The sequence below is a fragment of the Hemicordylus capensis genome, chromosome 11 (assembly GCF_027244095.1).
Source record: "Hemicordylus capensis ecotype Gifberg chromosome 11, rHemCap1.1.pri, whole genome shotgun sequence".
Taxonomy (NCBI): domain Eukaryota; kingdom Metazoa; phylum Chordata; class Lepidosauria; order Squamata; family Cordylidae; genus Hemicordylus; species Hemicordylus capensis.
Window position 1 is genome coordinate 14,361,124 of NC_069667.1, and position 23,647 is coordinate 14,384,770.

General features: G+C 54.0%; 2 protein-coding genes across 4 annotated transcripts in view; one reads left to right on the forward strand and one right to left on the reverse strand.

The window, feature by feature from the left end:
* RBM41 (RNA binding motif protein 41) overlaps positions 1-23,647 on the reverse strand; it is a 39,005-nt gene that overhangs the window by 8,382 nt on the left and 6,976 nt on the right. For 2 of the 3 annotated variants that reach the window (XM_053273968.1, XM_053273966.1), the window contains exon 6: positions 22,837-22,984. In XM_053273968.1, coding sequence (XP_053129943.1) covers positions 22,837-22,984 — 148 coding nt within the window. Of the gene's footprint in view, positions 1-22,140; positions 22,426-22,836; positions 22,985-23,647 lie in introns of those variants that run through there. The other variant, XM_053273969.1, reaches the window with a different exon arrangement.
* On the forward strand, positions 6,302-8,680 carry CLDN2 (claudin 2). Its single transcript, XM_053273970.1, has one exon. The coding sequence runs from the start codon at positions 6,456-6,458 to the stop codon at positions 7,134-7,136; it is 681 nt and encodes a 226-aa protein (XP_053129945.1). The 5' UTR covers positions 6,302-6,455; the 3' UTR covers positions 7,137-8,680.

Consider the following 23,647-nt stretch of genomic DNA (forward strand, 5'->3'; position numbering starts at 1 on the left):
GGGACTTGGAACCTAGATGCTCTTCCCAGAGCAGCAGCTCCATCCCCTAAGGGGAATCTCTTACAGTGCTCACACTTCTAGTCTCCCTTTCTTATGCAACCAGGGCGGATCCTGCTTAGCTTAAGGGGACAAGTCATGCTTGCTACCACAAGGCCAGCTCTCTTCTCTGCTGGGGACCCAAGAAGTGGCCTTCAGCAAGGTGCTCCTGTCCAGCCTCAGCTGCAACCTGGGGGAGAGCAGGCTGGGCCTGTTCCCCCATGTTGGCAAGAACATGCTCACTCCCCCAAACAAGCCAGAAAAACAAGCGTGAACACCCATGGGCAGCATGTGCCACGCTGGTGTCAGTCAGAGGCGAGAACCAGCCAGCCCTTCTCCCTGAATTGCAGTCTAGCTGCTTATTTTCTCACACAATCGCTGGTGGGAATGGGCCTGTGAGGAGAAAAGAAGGGGGGGTGGTGTGTGTGTGTGTGTGTGTGTTTGTGTGTGTGTGTGTGTGTGTGTGAAGACCCCCCACCCACCCACCCAGAGGCAGTCCTGTGGGATTTGCCTTCTTCCAATTGCTCCCTTGGACACATGATGCAAAGACCCAGCTCCCTTGAGAAGTCCATAATGCTGGGGAAAGTGGAAAGAAAGAGAAGAAGAGGACGACCAGCAGCAAAGTGGATGGACTCAGTTAAGACACCAATGAATGTACCACTGAGAGACCTTAAAGGCCAAGTGGAAGACAGATCATCCTGGAGAGGATCTATCTACGTGTCACTAAAAGTTGACACCGACTTCTTAACGGCACTTAAGGATCAATCAATCAATCACTCAATCAAGTTGCTCCCCAGGGGGCACCCAGAGTCTAGGGAAGGGCAGGGCAAACTTGGCCCTCCAGCTGTTGCTGGACTACAACTCCCATCATCCCCACCCACATGTCAGCCCAAGCTTAGAAAGAAGTGTGGAGCCATGGAGCCCACATTCCAAGCAGAGCTGAGGATTCAGCAGAGAACTGCGATTCCAGCTGGAACCACACTAGGACATTCAAAGAAGGCAGCATGGGGGTTGAGCTGCACCGGGGCTCCAGGGCTATCCCTCAGGGGGAAGCAGTGGGGCTGAGATGCCCTTCCAAGTACCAGCAGCAGCAGCAGCAGCAAGGGGGACCCCCTTTGAGAGGAGAAAGATGCCTGCAGGTGCCCACATCCCATCTCCTCGCCACTTTTGTTATTCAAGGCTGTTGCTTAGGAGGATTATTTGCTTCTGGATAGTTTTGTCTGGAATAGGTTTGCTGCCTTAAGCGGGTGAGGAGGTTCCCTTGTGGAGCAGGATTAGGAATAGGGACATAAAGAACCTGCCCCTAAATCAGGTTGTTCCTCAAGGAATTCAGGCACCTCAGCCATGACCCCAGGCATGCGCACATGTTTCCACCAAACGTGTGGCATGGCCCTGTCACTCGAACACAGGCATTGGAGGCAGAGTCAAAGACCCTAACAGCAGACCCACGCTTGACCCAGAAGGGCGTTCATATCAGGGAAATGAATGGGGGGGCCAATCAGATCCCCCAACTCTCAATATACACTCCCCTCACCCTGCCTGCCGCTGTCCAAATATTCCTTCTCCGGGATAGGAACCTAGGAAGCTGCCATTTACTGAGTCAGACCATAGGTCCATCTGGCTCAGTATTGTCTTCACAGACTGGCAGCGGCTTCTCCAAGGCTGCAGGCAGGAATCTCTCTCTCAGCCCTGTCTTGGAGATGCTGCCAGGGAGGGAACTTGGAACCTTCTGCTCTTCCTGAGAGTGGCTCCATCCTAAGGGGAATATCTTCCAGTGCTCACACTTCTAATCTCCCATTCATATGCAACCAGGGCAGACCCTGCTTAGCTAAGGGGACAAGTCATGCTTGCGACCACAAGACCAGCTCTCCTGGTCATGCTCACTGGTGTGGCACAATCTGCACACACACACACACCCTCCTCCTCCTCCTCCTTTTGCAGACTGTTGCTTCCACCATTTGTCTCTCATTTGGGAGAAGAAACCTGGAATAACAACCCCCGCTGGCCATCTGAGGGGTGCACAGAGACAGGCTGGCTGGAAAGAGAGAGGCTCCACCCCGCCAGGCCTCGCTTCCCTTCCCAGCTCGGCAGGCAACATGAGCCACAACTTGGTGCTGCTGCTGCTGCCCGTTGTGTGCAGGAGAGAGAAGATTGTGGCTGCGCTGAGGAGCAGAGCAGAGGCAGTGGGTGCAAAGCAGCACCCGCAGTGCTGGTGGCCCTCTGAAGAAAAAGGACACCCAGGGGGGTTGCACTCTGGATGCGCATGCTCAGAGGCCGCCCTGTTCGGAAAGGGTTGGAGCAGCAGAGGCACCGCCGCTGCTCAAGACATCCGAGGCCTTGGCCACCCACCTGGAGAGAACTGGCTCCTGCTTCCCGGGAATGCCTCCTAGGCAGGTCTTTGGGAATGCCTCCTAGGGAATGCCTCCTAGGCAGGTCTCAAAAGATGCCGCCTTCCAATCTGCAACCTCTGCGGTGGCGGGGGGAGGGGGAGTGTGGGGCAACCCAACAACAGTCATTGTGGCTGGGGTCTTCTTGAGGCTGCTCTTGGTGTCTCGGGATCCTCCTGCCTCCTCCTCGTCACGTCTGCCTGACCCCTTTCTTGCATTTGTATCTCATGAGCAGCAACTGCTACGAAGGCAAGAGAGAAGCCTTTGGAAGAAGAGGCCAGAAGAGTACATTCCTCCCCCCCCCCACTCGCCCCACAAATGGTTGATTCCCCCTCCTTGGTTGGCACCTGCTGCTGCTTCCTCCACTCTGACCTTTCCATCCCAAGGGCACAGCACAAACTGTCAGCGGGTCATGATGGTGCTTTTCCCACACCGGCTCCTCCCCCCAAGCTGTATATGGTGCAGGATCCAAGCGCTGAGCAGAACTCCTGGGGCCACTTAGCCCTGTGCCGGACTTGCTAGAGACGGATTCCCCATCACTGCTGCTTTGTCAAGAGATACATCCACCTTCCATGGCTGCACACTCGCTTTGCCCAAATCCACCGAACTGAAAGAATCCACAGAAGAAAAGCTGGACTGGCAGTGCCAGAGAGCAGCCAAACCCTTTCCTAGTGCAGGAGAAGCCCAGGTGTGCCCTTTATGGCAAAAGGTTGGAAGGCTGATCATATAGGCGACGGCATCTGCTCTCACGACCGCTGATCACTTGAGTGGGACTGTTTGCTAGAGGCCTTAGATGCTGCCAGAGCATTGAGCAGGGGGTTGCTGGTCCTGCAGAACCCCACCAGCTGCTCTAAGCGTGGCTTGGGCGACGATAGGAGCATCGGCCCACTTGCTTCCTGTCACCTTTCCAGGGGCTGAAGCCGTTCAGTGTCTTTGGTCTCTTCTCCACTTTGGTCTTTGCCTGAGAGGAGAGGTGGTCTTGTGGTAGTAAGCGTGAATTGTCCCCTTTGCTAAGTAGGTTCTGCTCTGCTTTGCACTGGAGAGCCAGCGTGGTGTAGTGGTTAGAGTGCTGGACTAGGACCGGGGAGACCTGAGTTCAAATCCCCATTCAGCCATGAGACTTGCTGGGTGACTCTGGGCCAGTCACTTCTCTCTCAGCCTAACCTACTTCACAGGGTTGTTGTGAAAGAGAAACTCAAGTATGCAGTACACCGCTCTGGGCACCTTGGAGGAAGAGCGGGATATAAATGTAAAATAATAACAACAATACTCCAGATATAACTGTAGTCGAGAAGAAAGAAAAACAAGTCAAAATAATCGACATAGCAATACCAGGGGATAGCAGAATAGAAGAAAAAGAAACAGAAAAAAATCACCAAATACAAAGATCTACAAACTGAAATTGAAAGGCTGTGGCAGAAAAAGACCCAAATAATCCCAGTGGTCATTGGCGCCCTGCGTGCAGTTCCAAAACACCTTGAAGAGCACCTCAACACCATAGGGGCCACAGAAATCACCATCAGCCAATTAAAAAAAGCAGCTTTACTGGGATCAGCCTATATTCTGCGATGATATCTATAACAATTGCCAATAAAATTCAGCCATCTCAGGTCCTTGGGAAGGACTCGATGTCTGCATAAAACAAACCAGTCAATAACACCTGTCTGACTGTGTAAACAAGAAATAATAATAATAATTTGGATGGGAGATTACACATGCAAGCACTATAAGATATTCCCCTTTGGGGATCAGGGCCACACTAGGAAGAGCATCTGCCTGCTTGCATGCAGAAGGTTCCAAGTTCCCTCCCTGGCAGCATCTCCAGATAGGGCTGAGAGAGACTCCTGCCTGCAACCTTGGAGAAGCCGCTGCCAGTCTGTGAAGACAATACTGAGCAAGATAGACCAATGGTCTGACTCAGTATATGGCAGCTTCCTATGTTCCCCTCTGCCTAGTACTCTGGCATATGCTGCCTCTGTATAGGGAGCTTCCATCTCGTGGTTATGACTACAGTTATTGCGAGACCGACAGATCTGGTGACTCTGTCCTTGGGGACCCAGGTGCTATTCATTGCCAAGCATCGATGTTTGGATGATGCCCCATGGTCTCTCTGGGCTGCACTCACACCCTCTTCATTGTGCTGCTCACACAAGGCCCTTTCACGCTGCAACCTTGCCCCTTTGCTGGCTGGATGAATATCAAAAGAGCTGCCTCTGCTGGATTGGGGCCTGTTCATGCACTTCTATTCACCCAAAGGTGGCCAGGTGGAACCAGCCGCTCCAGGTGTCCTCCAGGGCAAAAACCGAACACCCAGAATGGCCATTCCATCCTCAGCCTGCCTCCCCCTTCCCACCCAGCCAGCCTGGCGGGATCCACTACTGCAGCTAAAAAGCACTTGAGAGCGGGGAGGGAGGGCGGGCCGGTGGCTCCTCAATCTTTTCTAGCCCTTAAAGGGTTTAATTCTGATCTGGAATAAGCTTCTGACCCAAGCGACGATTTGCAGATGGATTTGGCAAAGCTGCAGCGAACAATCGGAAAGCCCTGATCCCTGGGGCCCAGACCTCCTCGCCCTGGGCTGGCTCCCTCGTCCCCACCTGGATGGCTGGCCAAGGCTCCTCCACTCGTCCCAGGAGCTGCTGCAAGGCTGCCGAGGTAAGTCTCTCAAGGGCCACACCTTCTGTGCCTCCTCCAAGGTGCTGCTCCCCCCGGCTGCACTGTGTGCCCTGAGCTGACCCTTCCCAAAAGCTGGTGGTGGGAGGCTGTTCGCCGGGGGGGGGGGGCTGTTTCAGCCTCCACAGAAATAGATCCAGGCTTTCTTCTTCTTCCTCCTCCTCCTCCTCCTCCTCTCCTCCTCCTCCTCCTCCCCCCCCCCTTCTGACAGCCAGAGATCAGTTTGGAGCCAATCAAGGAATCTGGCTGGAAAGGAGAAGAGACAGGGCCACAAGAGGTGGTCATAGCCACTAGCCAAGGTGGCCTGAGAAGGGCATTAGACACATTCCTGGGAGAGAAGAGGCTCTTAGCTAGCTCCAGCAGGGCTGGGGAAGACCCTTTTCTGCCCAAGACTCCGCAGAGGCACTGCCAGTCAGTGTCAATGGACCGAGGCTCTGACTCGGCAGGAGACATCCATGTCTTCTTTAGATCCCGTACAACAGTCTCTGTGTGTCCCAGGATGTCACACAAACTTCGGTCCCCTTTCAGAATTCGGTCTATAATCGCAGAATGGCCTGGAAGCAGAGCTTGGATGGAGAGGGGTGCTGGAGGGTGGGTTGGGTGAGGAGGAGGAGGAACTGGGGCAGCAGGGGCATGGCGAGGAGAGAGGGGCCCGAGTTCACTCCTCTCCCTGGCGGCCCCTCGGAGGAAGGGAGATAATGAAGAAAATAGGGAGGGGTGCAGCGGGGGGGGGGGGAGCAGGTTCTAATCGAACCCATCCATCCAGTTATAGCTACACCCCTGAACTGGGGGCATGGGTCCAAGAAACTGGGGAGAACAAGCCCCCCATTTCTGCGGCTAGGGGCCATTTGGAAAGGGCACGCCCCACTCCCCGACTGCTCTCAGAAGCTGTCCCAGCAGTTTGGACCCAGCGCAAATGGGCCAACAGCGTCCCTCGTCCCACCCCCTTTCCTTTCTCCCGCCTTCTCTGCATGGCTTCTTGTTAGAAGAACCCGAGGGGGCTCTTCTTTTTAACCCTTGCCCTCTTATTGGTGGGGCCTTCTTCTTACTGTTCCAAATGTAATTTTTGCTGATAAACTGGGGGCAAAAGGCAGCTGGCATTTCTCAGAGGTTGTTGGTCAATAATTAATCTGGGATGGCTTCTCCCCACACACACCAGTCGCCTAGATAACCTTTTCTCCCCCTCACTCCAACCCACAGAAGTACAAGGACCTGGGAGGGACAGGCTACCGGCAGGGAGTGAGCCGTGGCTGTGCCTGTGGAGAAGAAAGAGGTTAGACCGCAGGGAGGAGGAGGAGCAGCAGCCAGCCAGCCACTGGCAGGAACCTGGGCAGCTGGAGAGAGCAAGACTCCGGCCAGAGGATGGTCTCTGTGGGTCTCCAGCTCCTGGGCTATGTCCTGGGGCTGCTGGGCTTGCTGGGGGCCCTGATAGCCATGCTCCTACCCAGCTGGAGGACCAGCTCCTACATTGGCTCCAGCATCATCACCGCGGTCAGCTTCTCCAAAGGCCTCTGGATGGAGTGCGCCACTCACAGCACGGGCATCACCCAGTGCGACATCTACAGCTCCCTCCTCAACCTGCCAGCCGACGTCCAAGCGGCCCAGGCCATGATGGCCTCCTCCATCGCCGTCTCCTTGCTGGCCTCCATCATCTGCGTGGTGGGGATGAGGTGCACCATCTTCTCTCAGGGCTCCCCCAGCAAGGACAAGTTGGCCGTGCTGGGAGGAGTGGCCTTTGCCCTGGGGGGGCTCCTCTGCTTCATCCCCATCGTGTGGAACATCCACGTGGTGCTCCAGGACTTCTACAACCCCCTCGTCCCCGAGAGCATGAAGTTTGAGCTGGGGGAAGCCTTGTACCTGGGCATCCTCGCCTCCCTGCTCTCCCTCATTGGGGGCTTCATTCTCTGCGCCTCCTGCCCGCCCCGGGAACCCCACAGCGCCGGCTATTACCGACCGGCTCCAGCCAGGAACACCCCACTGCCTGCCACCTCCCCAAAGGCCAAGAGTGAGTTCAATTCTTACAACCTGACAGGCTACGTGTAGCAGCAGCCGGCCTCTGCGGGCAGAGCTACCCGTGGGCCCCACACACAGCCACCTCTTCCTCCTTGGGGGGCCCTCCGACTGAAGAGGTAAGCAGCCACCCGGCAGCCCTCGCTCTTCTTCCCGGGGCTCAACTGGCCATCCTGAAAGCTCCACACTTCTCCCGGACCGGGCCCAGAGGGCCATGTGGGACATTTCTGGCACACCACCGGCAGCAGCTGCAAACCTTTCAGAGTGGCACGCCTGTCAGGAAAGCGATTTCCCTGCGTCTTGGAGGGACCAAGCAGCATGACCGGCCGGCCGTCAGCCTCGCCAGGTCACCAAGCTGCTGGCGCTCAGCACAGGACAGACAAGGGGATAGCCAGGGTCTCCGCCAGGAGCCTCTGGCTGCAGACTCTCGCACACGCGTGTCCCTGCCACAAGACTCTGGGTGGGCGACATGGAACACAAGGAAGACCAGGCAAGGGGAGAGGAGTCGAGCTGGCTGGGTGGGGTGTGGGTGGCTTTGGGGGAAGCTTGTTGGAACTCAGTGACGGGAGTGGGGTGGGGGAGAGCGGGGCAGGGCTGGTGTTTGAAGCTGGGGTCCAGGAAGAAATACGGGTGGTGAGCGAGACCAGGGGATGCAGCAGAAGCCAGCTAGGCTGGGTCGTTGGCCAGAGGATGCCTCCTCGGAGTTGCCCAGCTGCCCCCACTTTTGCCAGGCCAAGGGCCCTGTGCCCACGCGAGCCCGGGGGGGTGGGGGGGGGGTGGAGAATGCTGCCACAGTCGCAGACTTCAAAGGGCCAGGACATGTCCTGGCAGGCAGTGCTCCCTTTGATCTTGCTGCTTTGAAGAGCTGCTGCCCTTGCGGGTGGGCGGGCAGGTGCCAGAACACTCTGGCCTTGGCAGGTGGCACCAGTCCACAGTCAACAGCCCTGGAAGGAGGTGGGCCGAGGGAAGGGACCCTTCAGTGTGCTTAGGCTGCCTGATCCACAAGACACCTTTCTGACTGTAGGCTTCGTCAAAGGGGTCCCAAAGGCAGGACTGTCTTGGAGGGGTAAAGCAGCCACAGGACAAATGAGGGAGCATAAGGCAGGATACACATGATGAGGCAGGGGTGGGGGGGGGAGCCCTGGGTGGCCTAGTTAGGGGCCTCCAAGGGAGTCATTATGGTGCTTTTGCAGAATTCAAGACCGGCTGTAATCGCAGGAATTGCCAGGGTGGGGGCAGGAATAGGGGGCTGCTTGCTCAGGAGGTGCTTGCGTTTCTGGGATCGCACATCTCCCCATTCAGTCCGGTAGTGCTGGAAAGGAGGGGGAGTGTCCCACATCTCTCCCCCACTGCAGGTCCCCTGACCTCATTCTGGGCTGTGAGGAAAGGAAGGCAGGAGCGATGAATGTCTCCCAGGTGGAGGTGTCCAGGATGGGGCCAGGAGAGGTTGAAGACTGCTTCTGTTGTAGCCATCTGGAGAGCTCTCGCTTTCATGGTCACTGCAAGCTACTCCCAGCATCCCTGGACTATCAAGCATTTCCCATGAAATAAAAAAGAAATAAATAACTCTGCTCCGAGGAATGAGAAAGGCAGAGCCTTCCTGGGGGAATCCCCAGTTGTCTCCATGCTCCCACCTTCCCCGGGATTTTCTCTGGCCCCTGCCCCAGGGGGGTCGCTCTCCCCGGTATGGCCCTCTTGGTGCCACCTTTGAACATTTCCTAGCATGGGTGCTCTTCGGAGCTCAGCTCCTCCACAGGAACACTAGAAATCACATCTCAGAGTGGGAAGACAAGAGCGCTTCTCCTCTCCAGTGCGCATGGATGGATCTACGAAACTAACTAAATGCCATAGTTGTAAATACTAACACATGTTACCAGTTCACCCACTGCGAACCAGGGACAGCCTCTTTTAAAGCCATTCTGTTTTCTCCTGTGTCTTCAACAAAAGCAAACAAGCAGCTTGGAAATTGGTACAGAGGCTGCCTCTGGCACATGACACAAACACAGCCAGTGGTGCCGCTGGGGGAGGAAGCCAATGTGCAAGGAATCAGGGTGCTATAAGGGTGTCTCCATGTTCCTCTATGAAATGGCAGAGGATCTGGAAAGCATGGGGGGGGGTGCTTTGGACCCCAGTTGGCTGTGTTTGAAGCCTACTCTGAGAAGAGCAGATTCAGGGAGGTAAGCTAAGCAAGCTTTTCTATACAAAACAACAACAAGCACTTTTCCTGCAAACAAACAGGAGGAGGGGAGATTTTGAGGGATTTTGGTTTCTCTTCAAGGGAGAAGTCCTATTGTGTGTGTCTGTGTTTGTTTCTTGCCAGGGCTAGCATTTGCCAAGGCTTGCTTTGGGGGCTCTGTGGCATGCAGCTGTTGTTTCTCTCTGCCTGGGGCGGGAGGGAGGAATCAGCTAGGGCTGTAGTGAGTCACACCTGGTGGGAGGGGCCACATTCCTGTGTCTCAGCTTGAAGCATACTCTCTATAGAAGAGGTGAAGGCCTGAGAACTTAGCGAACAGGGATAGCAAACAGGGCATTGGAGTTTTGTGTGGAGTTTAGTGGGGAAATGTGTGGGGGAACCCGAAATGATTCCCCTTGATCACAAGGAGCCCTGTGGGAAGATAAAGTAAGAACTACTCCCTACTTCATATTCTTGATAAAGGAAGTTTGAACAGTTAAATAGCTGATAATATAGCTAAGACCTAATTTTCTAATAAACGATCTCTAAATACTGTAAACAGCCAACAAAACCAGTTATGAAGATAGGAAGCCATCAGGGGAGGGGGCACTTCCCAGATTATTTCACAGAGTGTTGCAGGTATGACTATTTGCTCCATGGGCAGAAGTCATGGGTGTGTGCTCCATGCAAGCAGCTTCTGGCTCTCAGGGAACAAGTTTGTTCCCTCGAGACCAAGGTGGCAGATCTGGAGAAGCTCAGAGAGACAGAGAGGCATGCAGACGAGACCTTCAGGGACATGGTAGAGGCATCCCACTCCAAGGCTGATAGCTTCTCTCCTGTCAGGGAGAATGAAGGTCTCAGGGAAGGTGGACATCAGTCTGAGGAAGAGGGAAATGCTCCTTTAGAAGGGATCCCTTCCGTGGTTGAGGAGCCCATATCCTCTCGCACAGGGGATACTCCTCCAGGAGGTAGGGGCCTCCTGTAGTGGGTGATTCAATCATCAGAGGTAAAAAGAAATGGGTCTGTGTAGACCGCACTGTACAGTGACTTGCCTGCCTGGTGTGATCAAAGAGCCAAAAGAAAGATAGCATACACCAGGTAAGAGATTCAACGTATAGGTGCTTATGCCTCCGAGCCAAGATGGGCGAGCTGAAGTGCTTGGTTGTTAACGAAAAAAATAGATAGGTGCGCATAATAGAAACATGGTGGAACAGTGAGAACCCATGGGACACTGTTATCCTTGGATATACACTCTATAGAATGAACAGGGAGGGGCGCCTTGGAAATGGAGTAGCACTGTATGTTAAAGAAGGGATAGAATCTAACAAGCTGGAAACCCTAGGTAGACTGGAGTCCTCCACAGAAACCCTGTGGGTGACAATACAAGGCCTGAAAGGGAACGTGCTACTGGGGACATGCTATCGCCCTCTGGATCAAAACACTGACAGTGGCTGGGAGTTGCAGGAGGAAACCCAGGGAGGCGTCAAGGAGAGGCAGGGCTGTAATTATGGGTGACTTCAATTACCCACACATAGACTGGGTAAATTCACAGTCAGGTCAGGACAAAGAAATCAAGTTTCTAGATACACTGAATGACTGTGCCCTGGAACAGTTGGTCTTGGAACCAACCAGAGAAAAGGCGACCTTGGACTTAACCCTGAGTGGCACCCAGGACCTGGTGTGTGATGTCAGTGTCATCGACCCCTTAGGGAACAGTGACCATAGTGCGATCTAATTCAGCATACATGCAGGGAGAAAATCACCTAGGAAGTCTCTAACACAGACACTGAATTTCAGAAGAGGAAACTTCTCCAAAAGGAGGAGTTTGGTGAAAAGAAAACTGAAAGGGGAAATCAGGAGAATCACTTCATTCCAGAATGCATGGAATTTACTTAAAACCACAATACTATAAGCCCAGTTAGACTATATACCAAAAAGGAGGAAAGGTACCACCAAGACCGGGAGGATGCCAGCATGGCTAACAGGTAACGTCAAGGAAGCCATAAAAGGGAAGAAGACTTCCTTCCAAAATTGGAAGGCCTGTCTAAATGAAAAGAACAGAAAGGTGCATAAACTCTGGCAAAAGAAATGCAAGGTGACAATAAGGGTGGCGAAAAGAGAGTTTGGGGAACATTTAGCTAAAAGCATCAAGGGGAGTAATAAAAAATTGTTTAAATTACATTAGAAGCAGGAAACCTGCTAGGGAGGCAGTTGGACTGTTAGACAATGAGGGAGTGAAAGGGATTATTAAGGAGGATATGGAGGCTGCAGAGAAGCTAAATGATTTATTTTCTTCTGTCTTCACGGCAGAGGATACTGAGCATATATCTGTTCCTGAACCAGGCTTCTCGGGGATGGAGGCTAAAGAACTGAGTCATATAGAGGTGACAAGAGATGATGTTCTAAACTGTCGGGGGGCGGGGGGTAATTTAAAACTAGCAAATTGCCAGAGCCAGACGCATCCACCCACGAGTTCTTAAAGAACTCAAATGTGAAATTGTCAACCTCCTTGCAAAAATATATCACTTATCCTCTGTACTGGAGGACTGGAAAGTAGCAAATGGTGGGCCACTGTGTGAAACAGGATGCTGGACTAGATGGGCCTTGGCCCTGATCCAGCAGGGCTGTTGTTATGAGCTGGTTCCGGAAACAGCCCACAAGACACAAGGCTGTTCAAATCTTTGCACAGGAGGCAGAAAATTGAGGCAAGGAGGGAATCTGATAGGCCTTAAGAGTGGGGCTGAATGCCCAGGGTCAGCACAGTGGGCCAGGGAGCCTAGAGAGAGGCTGGTCCTCTGGTATATTTATTATTATTATTATCATCATCATCATCATTATTTATTATTAGTTACATTTATATCCCACTTTCCCTCGGAGGAGCTCAGAGCAGTGTACATGCTTATTTTTATCCTCACAACAACCTTGTATAGGCCCTGAGGAGCTGGCTGTCCCTTTGAAAGTCCCACCCAAGGAGAGCTTTGTGGCTTCTGCTGACTGTCAGTGTGACTACAGTGCCCCAAGGGCCAAGAAGTGGGCGGGGGGGGGGAGCTGAATGGCACTTCATGGCCAAGGCCTGGGCTGCAGGCAGAGCATTGGTGGTGGCGGCAGGCTGGTTAATGGCCAAGCACATCCCTGAGTTCGGTCCATTCCTGACAAGAAGGGAGCCGTTGCTGCCTAAATGGCTTCCCAGGACTGAGGCGGAGCAGACCGATTCATGGCCATCCCTTTTGCCACAGACAGAGAACAATGAGAGGAGAGCTGGTCTTGTGGTAGCAAGCATGACTTGTCCCCATAGCTAAGCAGGGTCTGCCGTGGTTGCATATGAAAGGGAGACTAGAAGTGTGAGCACTGGAAGATATTCTCCTCAGGGGATGGAGCTGCTCTGGGAAGAGCAGAGTTTCTAGTTCCCTCCCTGGCAGCATCTCCAAGATAGGGCTCCTGCCTGCAACCTTGGAGAAACCGCTGCCAGTCTGTGAAGACAATACTGAGCTAGATAGACCAATGTTCTGACTCAGTATATGGCAGCTTCCTATGTTCCTATGATCGGAGGCTTGCCTTGCTGAAGGAGGCCGAGCGCACGGCAGCTGGACACCCAGCCCGCATCCTGTCCCCAGCACCCGCTGACCACAGGATCCCAGCCAATTCCCATGAAGGTGACAGCCGCCCCATCAGCCAGTCCCGCGGTCAGCTGCCCTGGACACGGGGGCCCCATTGAGCCATCACAGCCAGGGGCGTATCTATGGTTGGGCAAGCAGGGCACATGCCCCGCGCGCCACTTGAAGGGGGGGCGCCATTTTTTTAGATTAAAAATTTTCAAAAAATGGCCACAAAAAACAAAATGGCCACCGCACATGCTCATATGGCCTCTGTAAGGTCCTAGGCCATGCCAGGCCTTGCAGAGGCCATTTGAGCATGCATGGCAGCAATTTTGTTTTCAGCGGCCATTTTAAATATATATATATATATTTAATACCGCACATGCTAAAATGTGCGGTATTAAAACCACCGCACATGCTAAAATGGTCCCTGCAAGGCCCTAAAGGCCAGCGGGGGGGGGGGGGAGGAACCCAAAGGGGCTACAGGTAAAAAAAAAAATTTATGTCACTGTACACAAATTCAGATTGGCACTATGTACAGAGAATCAGGGCTTGTGAATACTGAGCTGAAGCTTATGAGCTAGGATTGTATTCATTTGCTCTTACTTTGCTTCTTGTGAGAAGTGAGTTAAATGTGATGTCTTAATAATATTGACTATTAATGGTGAGTTTGTCTTTGAATCCGTGTGAAATCCTTAGTATTAAGGCCCACTGGGAGTTTCTTGCTCTCTTTCTCTCATTTTAACTGTCTTTCTGAAATACTAGAACATATTCCAAGCAGTGACACAGTTTACTCTGCATATCCTTTAATTATTTACAGAGTATCTGGGAAAAGTCAAATTCTCCATTTATTTTTAAAACTTATGTAATGGTGATGCTACAATACATAGTAGAGAATTAGACAGACACTTCTGTTTAGTTTTCCAAGTACACCTCCACATAGTACTTGTGTATTTCATGAGCCCCAGCATACTGAAATGTGTAGTTTTCCAGCAATTTTTTGGTCTGGCTACATCCACTGCTAAATAGTTCTTGAAATATTAAAAGATTAACGAGCTTGATTTGTATTTTTCAGCTGATATTATGGTAAAGTTTTCTGAAAGATGGGTGTCAGATGTTTGGACCGGGGGTGCAATTTCAGTGCTTGCCCTAGGCGCTATTTTCCCTAGATACACCTCTGCGTCTGTCACCTGGGGGACTCCAGCGGATGACACAAAAACCTTGGGAGCAAACATCAGCTTGGGAACCTAGGAAGCTGCCTTCCACCGAGTCAGACCACCGGTCTAGCTCTAGACTGTCTTCTACAAAGACTAGCAGCAGCTTCTCCAAGGTTGCAGGCAGGAGTTTCTCTCTGCTCTAACTTGAAGATGCAAGCGTGGAGACGCTCTTCCCACCCACTAAGGGAAATATCTGACAGCAGTGCTCACATGCTGTCTCCCACCCAAATGCAAACCAGGATGAACCCTACTTAGCAAAGGGGGCAATTCATGCTTGCTCCCCCAAGAGCAGTTCTCCTCCCTTCCCATCCCCACTGCAGCAGCACCACAGCAACAGGATCAAGCCCTCCCCCGCTCGTGGATCTGGCCGCTGCTGAAAGCATTGCCAGGGAAGAGTATTTTGGCCAGGCTGGGAGGCCATCGCTCATGCCAGCACACGGCTGGCAATGCCGAGCAGTGTGCCGTACAGGAAGCAGATGCGGCAGGGATGGGAGGCTGCAACAGGCGCCTGGCACCAGCCAGGAATGGCAGGCAGCCCGCAGGCCAGGCTGAGTCCAGCGCAGCGCTGCTGCAAGGACAGACAGACACGCAGCCTGGGGCCTGCAGTGCCTCCTCGCCCCGCCCCACACGCCTCTTCTGCAGCTCGCTAAGGACCTGTTTCGGGAACCTGCAAGCTCCGTGCTGAAGTTGAAATCCGTTTCCAGCCATAAAGTGATTTAGATTAGTGCAAGCAAGGGGAGCAGGAGGTTCACGGCTGCTGCGATTCCAGCATCAGCCTTGCCAGCAGCCAGCCCTGTGGACCTGCAAATGCTGCTCTCTCCCCCCCCCACACTTCTCTCCTTCCCCCTGCAAACCAGTGGTCCAATTTGATTTCGTCTCTACTGCTGTCAAGCCCAGTCAGAAGCTGCCACTCCAGATAGGGGCGACGCTGGAGCTCCAGTTGGGAGCCACTCCAGATCTGCGTGGAGGAATCTGGGGCTCAGGTCATGGCCTTTTAAAGCCGAGGGTGGGCGGGGACAGCGGTGAGGGCTCCTCCAATGGGCCGCCTGCCTCCCCAATCCCCCCAAAATGGCCCGACCTGGCATTTGGGTAGGGTTGCCCTATGCTGGCTTTCCAACTTGGGGTGCCTAATTTGCATATTATGTAAATTGGCGTGGAAATGATCTTTCCGCAGAAGAGTGACGGTACGTTTTGCTCCATAACTCCACTTCTACAAGGGCTAGAGCTTAGCTCATTAAAAAAAAAAAAAAAAGCTGAAATCCAGGCAAATCTGGTTGGGCTACACAATCGGGGTCAGATGCTTAGAATCCGGGTGAAACCTGAAATTCCGGGGGGGGGGGGGATGACAAAACTACATTTGGGAGGAAGGCAGGCCTGAGGAAGGAGCTCTCATTGTCTCCACCATCTGGGGGGAGATGGGAGAGAGCTCCTTACTTGGGCCAACTGTCCTCCCAAAAACTAGGTTGGGCCGTTTTTGCCCATTCCGAGACCCCAAAACAACCTAACCTGGCATTTGCAGGGAAGGTGGACCCAAGGAAGGAGCTATCGTCACCGTCTCAGTACTAGCATGCCGATGCTCTGTGCGGGTAAAGCTAGTTGTTTTTGAAAGGCCATATAACCTCCCCCTCGCCCCCGCCCAGACTTTGAGGCTGGCTACAGGCCTGTCACACCTCCAACATCTCTAGGAAGCAGCCTCCACTATTTCCTTGTCCTGGCAAAAAAAAAAAAAAACCCTCCACAATGCCAGACCCAGGGATCAAGCCCCTCTCCCCCACAGAGGAGCTGTCTGGCACTGGCGCAAGTGAGCGTCTTCCTGCACTGCACACTTACCTGAGAACAGGTCCTGGGAGATGAGGGCTGGTTTTGGTCTGCTGCCCACACGGGGCAACTGCCCGGGCCAAGCCCCAGAATGGTCCTGCTGGCCACACAGAAGCCGGAGCCAAGGAGCAGCTGTGCCAAAGCCAGCAGAAGAATCAAGACACCGTGGTCAGCGAGGTGGGCAAGGGAAGAGGACGTGACCCAGAAAGGGGGATGGCTGGAGGGGAGGAACGGAAAGGTGCAGAGAGCCGGCAACACGGTCCGGCAATGCTTGGCCCATGGTGGCTGCTAAACCGAGAGTCCTCCCAGTCGCTTCTGTGCCGGTTTCCCTGCTCTTTCCCCAAGCAGTTTCACCCTAGTCCAGGCTGGAGGCTCTGGGGGTGGAGTCCAGGCCCAGCGGATGCTCCAAGAGAAGCTGCAGGCTGCCATTGTGAGAGGCTGGCAGGCTAAACCCCGCCCCTTCTTCGGAGTGTCCCTGAGCTCTGGCTGGGGCAGCTGCAAAAGAGGCCCTGCTGGCCAAAGAGAACGGCTCAAGCACTGCCATGAGGTCCTAAAGACAACGCAGCTCCAAGGGGCACCGGGTGTGCCCATGGAGAGGGCCGCCTTCCTTGCTCCCAGGCACCGGAAGGGCAAACCTCCGCCTCCCTGGGTAAACAGGCTTGCTTTGATGCCGAAACCCATTATCAGGAAAGCCCTCTGCACCCGGGAAATTAGCAGCTCATGACTGATTAGGGCATCAGTGATGCTTCACGTCACCACAGGCAGTAGCAGGCCCTTATCTTCAGCCCCTTATCAAGATACCTGCTGGAGAGAAGTTTTCTTTCTATATTTGTGCAGTTTTCCCTTGACAAAGAGGTTCTTATCTCCTCCCATGTCAGGAGTTTTCTCAGCAAGAAGTCCGGGCTGCACTCTCCCACTTTTCTTCTTTTGGGTCAGGCTGGTCATCCTAAAGAGCTGGGGGGGGGGGCACGCATGGGAGGTGGTTTGCTCCCATGCTGCCTGCAGGCTGGCCATTCATCAGGTGGAGCTCCATAGTTAACTGCAGGCTGGCCGTTTGATCTACCTGATGAATGGCCAATGTGGCAGACGGCGTGGCTCTTGGGTGGAATGGGGAGAGAGGAAAAACTTGCGCCGGCTTCTTTGGTGGCCCACTGGCTGGTGAGGAGGAGCTGCTCCTGTACCAGAACTATTGTCTTCTTTCCATCGAAGTTGTGTAGACTTGTGTAGCCAGCGGTGGGGTGCCTCATGGGGAGAACCTGCCTGCCCCTTGTCAACGTTGCCAACAAGCAAGGGAAGGCTGAGGGTCTTTCATCACAGAACAGCCGCCCACCCAAGAATGGGACACCAATGCCAGAGGCAGCACACTGCTGGCGACCATGATCCCGTATTTTGGAGGACTCAGCATCCGCCTCTCTCCCTCCAGCCCAGCAGAAGCCTCCGAGACCCTGAGCTCTGCTGCAGCCCTGGCAGTTTCTCAGCCCATGTGCAACAATGCTCACCAAGAATGCACAGAAGCGGAAGCCTTTCTGCCCCCGGAGCCCCACTGACTCAACAAGCCAGCAAGCTGTGGGCCAGTGGGTGGCTGCCAGTGGCTGCCTTAGCAAATGCCACTGCTTGTTAAAGCACGCGTGAGGGTTATCTCACTCCTTCTCCCCACCTGGATCTTCTCCAGGCAGCAACTCTGCTTTGCTTCACCCATGGGAGGATGGGTGTGCGTTCACATATTGACCAGATTTACCCTGAAGTCCACAAGATACATCACAGAGAACTCTATACGTGATCAGGGTGTTCTTCCTGCGTATTGGAGCTTAGCCTGATTTATATCTGCAGTTAAAAAAAAATATTTTTGTATCTGGTTTGGGGGGTTGGTTAAGTTTCTATCTAAGCCACCTCATGGAGCAGTGGGGAAGCAACCTGCCTAGAGAGCAGGAGGCTGTTGGTTCGAATCCCTGCTGGTGTGTTCCCCAGAGTTTGGCAAACTCCAATATTGGGCAGCAACGATATAGGACGGTGCTGAAAGGCATCATCTCACACTGCGCGGGAGGAGGCAATGGTCAACCCCTCCTGTCTTCTACCCAAGACAACCACAGGGCTCTGTGGTCGCCAAGAGTCAACACCGACTGGATGGCGCAACCTTTCCTTTTTGCTTTAAGTTTCTATCTAGGACTAGGATATCCCTCTCCTGCATTTAAGCCTGCTGCCCAAAATCCCTTGCAGCAAAGACAGGCAAAGCATGACACCCAGCGGAAACATTCAGATACTACAGTCTCCCAGAGGAACAAAGGAAATGTCATTGGGTCCCTGGCAGATAAGAGAGAAGCCTCTTCAGAGTACACGCCTTTCCAGCAGCCACAGGTTATCAATCAAGTGTCTTTCACGGCTAAGCCAGTCTAGAGAAGTGACTTTGGCTGCATAGCTTCCTGCTTCCTTGCACTGAGGTCACAAGGGCTGTCTTGGGGCAGAAACCACCAAGGTATATGTTTTCTGAATGGCTCTTTTCATTCAGAATCACAAAGCAATTTATTTGCTGGCTGCACACACCATGGAGATGACTGAGGTGTGCACAGCTGCACATGAACGGTGGCGAAGAGGTGAGGGGTTGTTGGACAGGGATCCAGCAAGGAGAGAAAGGGCAGCGAGGGAGAGGGCAAGGCAGCACCAGCCGGAGATCAGGGTGGGCAAACCCTTCTAAGACAGCTGCACAGAACGCGGACAAGAACCCCCTTCCACATCCACGGCCTGCCAGGTGAGGGAGGGAGAAACAGCCCATTTGGCTCAGGCTACATTAATCTAGAAGCCACGTAATGGCACAGTGGGGAAATGACTTGATTAGCAAGCAAGAAGTTGCTGGTTCGAATCCCTGCTGGTATGTTTCTGCCAGACTATGGGAAACACCTCTATCGGGCAGCAGCGATCTAGGAAGGTGCTGAAAGGCATCATCTCACACTGCGCGGGAGGAGGCAACGGTCAACCCCTCCTGTATTCTACCAAAGACAGCCACAGGGCTCTGTGGGCGCCAGGAGTCAACACCAACTCGAGGGCACACTTTAGCTTTACATTAATCTAACTACTTCCTGCATACGGCACAAATCCTGACCAGGCAGGCTGCTTGGGCCATGGTGCTGTGCTCACTCGGTTCCATTTACAGGACGAAACATCTGCCACCCTCCGGCTTCCAGAAAGAAAGACCTGACTCCGTATCCGGCAGCCTCCGATGCTCCACAGCCCCGTTTCAAAAGCCACCTTGCCTTGGCTAAGCAAGGTGCCCGGCGGACTCCGGCAAAAAGACGCAGGTGCGAGGAGCAAACTGCTCAGATGGAAACGCCTTCACTCCGACCCGCTCTCTACACACACTGCCCTGAAACTCCAGCGAGGGTTCAGCAGAGGATACCAGAGTCACAGGCCGGAGCTGTAATTAAACCAGACAACCCTGCAATCCCTTAATCAGAGCACTGCCTGTTCCCTCTCCCAGGCTAAGAAGAAAGTTTAATGGTTGCAGTTAAAAAAGGAAAGTGGCGGAACTGCCCGCCAACTGCTTCAATCAGATTTGCTGCTAAGTGCTCCTCACCACCCCCGGGAAACTGCTGGCCAAGGCAGGGGCCCAGGATGGAGCAGGGCAGAGGGAGGCGCGGACCAGCTCCCAGCGGCTGAGCCTCACGTGGCCCTCACCCAGGAAGGGGGGGAGAGGGCTGGGCCAGCAACACCCCTCCCCCAGGCCTTCTCCCCTTCGAGGAAATCCAGGGCTCCTGCTCAGCAGAGAACACGAGGCAAGGAAGCAGCCTTCCAGAAGAGACTGGCACTGCAGACGGGGAGAAAGGCATGAGCCGATGGCACACACGGAGTTGCCCAGTGCAAAACCATCTCGCTCAGCACTGCCTACACAAGTGGCTCCCAACCGGGGTCCCTCCAGATGTCACTGAACCACAACTCCCATATACCCCAGCTGTAATTTAGTGTGGCTGGAGATGCTGGGAGTGGCAGTTCAGCAACATCTGGAGGGACCCTGGTTGGGAACCACTGGCCTATGCCAGCTGGCATCTGCTTTCCACAGGGTTCCAGAGAGGGAGCTTTCCCTGCCCTACCTGGAGATGGTACCAAGGACAGAACCTCCGACTTTCAGCATGCAAAGCAGAGGGCTGAGGGCCCGTCTCCAAATCGGTCCTGGGAGCATGGTCTAAGGCCGGCCGGCTCAACTTTGGGCCCCCCGCTGTTTTTGGACTACAACTGCCATCATCCCCAGCCACGGTGGCCAATAGCCAGGGATTATGGGAGTTGTAGGCCAACATGTGCAGGAGGGCCGAAGTTGAGCAGCCCTGGTCTAAGGGCAGATGTTACAGCAGGTCTTGGCATGGTCAGTGCCTGCGGGGGAGATCCCTGGATACTGCCTTTGGGGATGGAGTGGAGCCTCGGCTTTGCATGTGGAAGGACCCAGGTTCCATCCCTGGCAGCATCTCCAGGTAGGGCTGGGAAAGACGCCTGCCTGTAACTCTGCCAGGAGGCAGCACTGAGCGGGAGGCACCAAGCGTCTGACTGGATATAGGGCTGCTGCTTGTGTTCCGATGAAAGGGCAGGGCTGAAGGGCATCTGGACACCATCCCTGGGGCATCGCTTGCAGTGGGACTTGCCCATCAATCCTTCCGGGGGCTCCTCCGAACCTGGATAGTAAGTAAGGAGATCCCGCCGCTCTTCAGTTAGCTGAACTCTGCTTTCTGTCAGCAGGAGGCCTGATCCATCTGGGGACAGTGCCCGGCTGAGTGGGTGCAGAGGGCACCTCATCCTCTCAGTGGGCTGCAGCCCTGGTCGCATATGAATGGGAGACTTGGTGTGTGAGCACTGTCAGAGATTCCCCTCAGGGGATGGAGCTGCTCTGGGAAGAGCATCTTCCATGTTCCCTCCCTGGCAGCATCTCCAAGATAGGGCTGAGAGAGATGCCTGCCTGCAACCTTGGAGAAGCCGCTGCCAGTCTGTGTAGACAATACTGAGCGAGATGGACCAAAGGGCTGACTCAGTATATGGCAGCTTCCTATGTTCCTAATACCTGGCAATTCCTCTAGAACATTCCTCCCATGACATAAAGAGCTTTTCAGGAGACTGTGGAAAAGTGGGGAAGTCTTCTATTTCAGCCACTCCAGAACAATTCTCCAGCAGAGGCCAAACCACAAAGCCAGGAGAGCGTCCCCCACCCACCCAAGGTGCAGGTGCCTCCGTGCAGGTGAGCGCCAGCACAGCCACCTGTCTCTGCCTGAGCCGTTTCAACGGCATGTGGGTGGGCTGGGGAGAGACAGTTCACCGGCCACAGTTACTGACCCATAACTACGCCAAGCTTGTGGATTTTACTTCCACAAGCGGGGGAAAGTGTAGCAGAGTTGCTTCCAGCTTTGAACATTTCTCTCTCTTGTGTCTTGTGACCCACTAGAGTAAGGAGTTATTTTTAGACTGCTGACGTGTTCCACTTAAAACAAGGATGCTGTACACACACTCCACGCTCAGGGAGAGATGCCACCATTGTGCATGTAAATAATGAGGTCTTTTGGCAAAGGTTGTCCTTGCGGCAGCATGAAAACGACCCCCTCAGAACAAGGAGAGCCAGCAGGGGCGAGGGAGCAGGATGCACTCTGGACAGCACAGCCAAGTGGCCGGTGGGTCACTCAGCTGCCCCATCCAGCGACGTCACCGCACGGCAAAGCCCACCAGGGGGGCTGCAGAGAGATTTCTGCTGTGGTCACTTAGACAAGGACATACACAGCCAATTTGCAGGAGGGGGCGGGATGTCTGTTCTTCGTTTTAGAAGACACTGCAAAAAGACCAAGCAGTATTTGAAAAAGCAAAACCCACAGCGGCCAGGGAACTACCTCCTCCAGGCAGAGGGAGAGAAGGCTGGGGCCCCTGAGCAAATCTAATGGATTTCTCTGCATCAGCCTGAGCAGGACCAGCAGCCAAGAGCCAGGGCGGCCTGGACCGGCTCCAAGGCTTTGGACCGCGCAGCAAAGAGAAGCGGGCCTTGGAAACGAAACCTGCCTCCCTGATTTCTTCACATGAGAATCCCTGCAGAACTCGGGAGCGACTTCCCCTGCCCTGCCCGAGAGTCACCCTGCCTGCCCTCCCCCAAGACATAGGGCATCATCCTGCCCCTCTCCAGCCTCACTGCCCATGGTTGCTCCAGGTTCGGGCTGCTCGTTCATGGCACTAGGGGTCGCGGAGAACACCAGTGCTGGTGTGCAAACACAGTCACCCGTCGCTTCCTGCTGCCTCTGTCTCTTTTGGGGAACACCGACTTGGCCTTCCTGGAATCTCCTTGCTTCCGGCTGCTACACGCTCTGGGGAGCCAGCCCATAAGCCCACACGAGCCCACCGGCCGCTGGCCCTCTAGAGCGCACTGGGGCTCCCAGGAGTTGGCGCGGGCTCCGAGGGAGAGCCGGCCGCCTGCGTCTTCTTCCTCCCGAACTCGATGACGAGCGGCTTCCCCAGCAGGCAGAACCCATTTACCAGCTCCAGGGCTGCCTGTGCTGCAGAGACACCTGAGGCCAGAGGAGAGCGAGGCTGGCTCAGCACACATCACACTCTTGCAAGAGGGTGTGTGTGTGTGTGTGTGTGTGTGTGTGTGTGTGTGTGTGTGTGTGTGTGTGAGAGAGAGAGAGAGAGAGAGAGAGAGAGAGAGAGAGAGAGAGAGAGAGAGAGAGAGAGAGAGAGAGAGGGGAGAGGGAGAGAGATTCCGCACATTTGTTCCCACCCTCCCCCATGAAGAGCGTGAGAGGCACAAGTGCCTCCCGGGGCTGCCTGGGTCCCCCTCCCTCTCCAGTTCAGAGAGTCAGCAAGAAAGGGGGCAGAAGCAGCAAGGGAGGAGTTTGGACAGGCAGCTCTGCCCACCAACACAGGAAAGCCAGGCCTCTTTTGCAAAACGGCATCAAGGGGCAGGAGGAGGGACTCACTGGGGAAGGTGAGGAAGGCCTGCCCTCTCATGCGCCCGCTCAGCAACCGGAACTGGACCTGGGGGCCATCTTCTTCCTGGTACCTGGCAAACAAGGACACCAGGTCCTTCACCGTCACACGAGGGCTGAGGTTCTTCAAGTACAGCACCTAATCCGCACCAAAGAACACAGTCAGGCACTTGGGATATTCACGGCAAGAGTGGCCGGTGTGCCTGACCGCACCGAGCATGCAGCTGGCCTGCTCCACGCCAGGCTGAAGAGCAGGGCTGGTGGGTCGGACCAAAGCAGGACCAATACCTCTAGGGATCCCACCAGCAGGGCCCAGAAGCCCATAACTCCCTCTTGAGTATACCCCATCAAGGACTCCAATGCAGACTTCCTCTGTACACAAGAGATTCCACCCGGCCACTATGATCAGTAAGTCAAAACAGCGTGCACCAAGATCTGCAAGTCGACAACACAACTAAAAACAGAAAGCTCCACCAAAGCAACAACACAACACATTTAACACCACTTATGATTATGGGCAACAATACAAGTTGCATCATATAAAATGAACTATAATATAGGCACAAATAATGTAAAAGTAATAGAAGTTGATTTAAAAAAAAAACATTGCCACACAAATAACTCAAAATAACTATCTATCTATCTATCTAAAACTGAATGTCTGTCGGTTCCCTATACATTTCCACACCCTTTGAGCTATCGGGACCAAACTTTGCAAAGTGACTTCCTATGACCCTATGAGGAACACAAGGCACCCGGGAACCCTGACAACCACCCTGCACAGACAGACAGATATACAGCA

Coding starts and splice junctions, on each gene's coding strand:
- CLDN2 (XM_053273970.1), top strand. CDS start 6,456: ATGGTCTCTGTGGGTCTCCAGCTCCTGGGCTATGTCCTGGGGCTGCTG.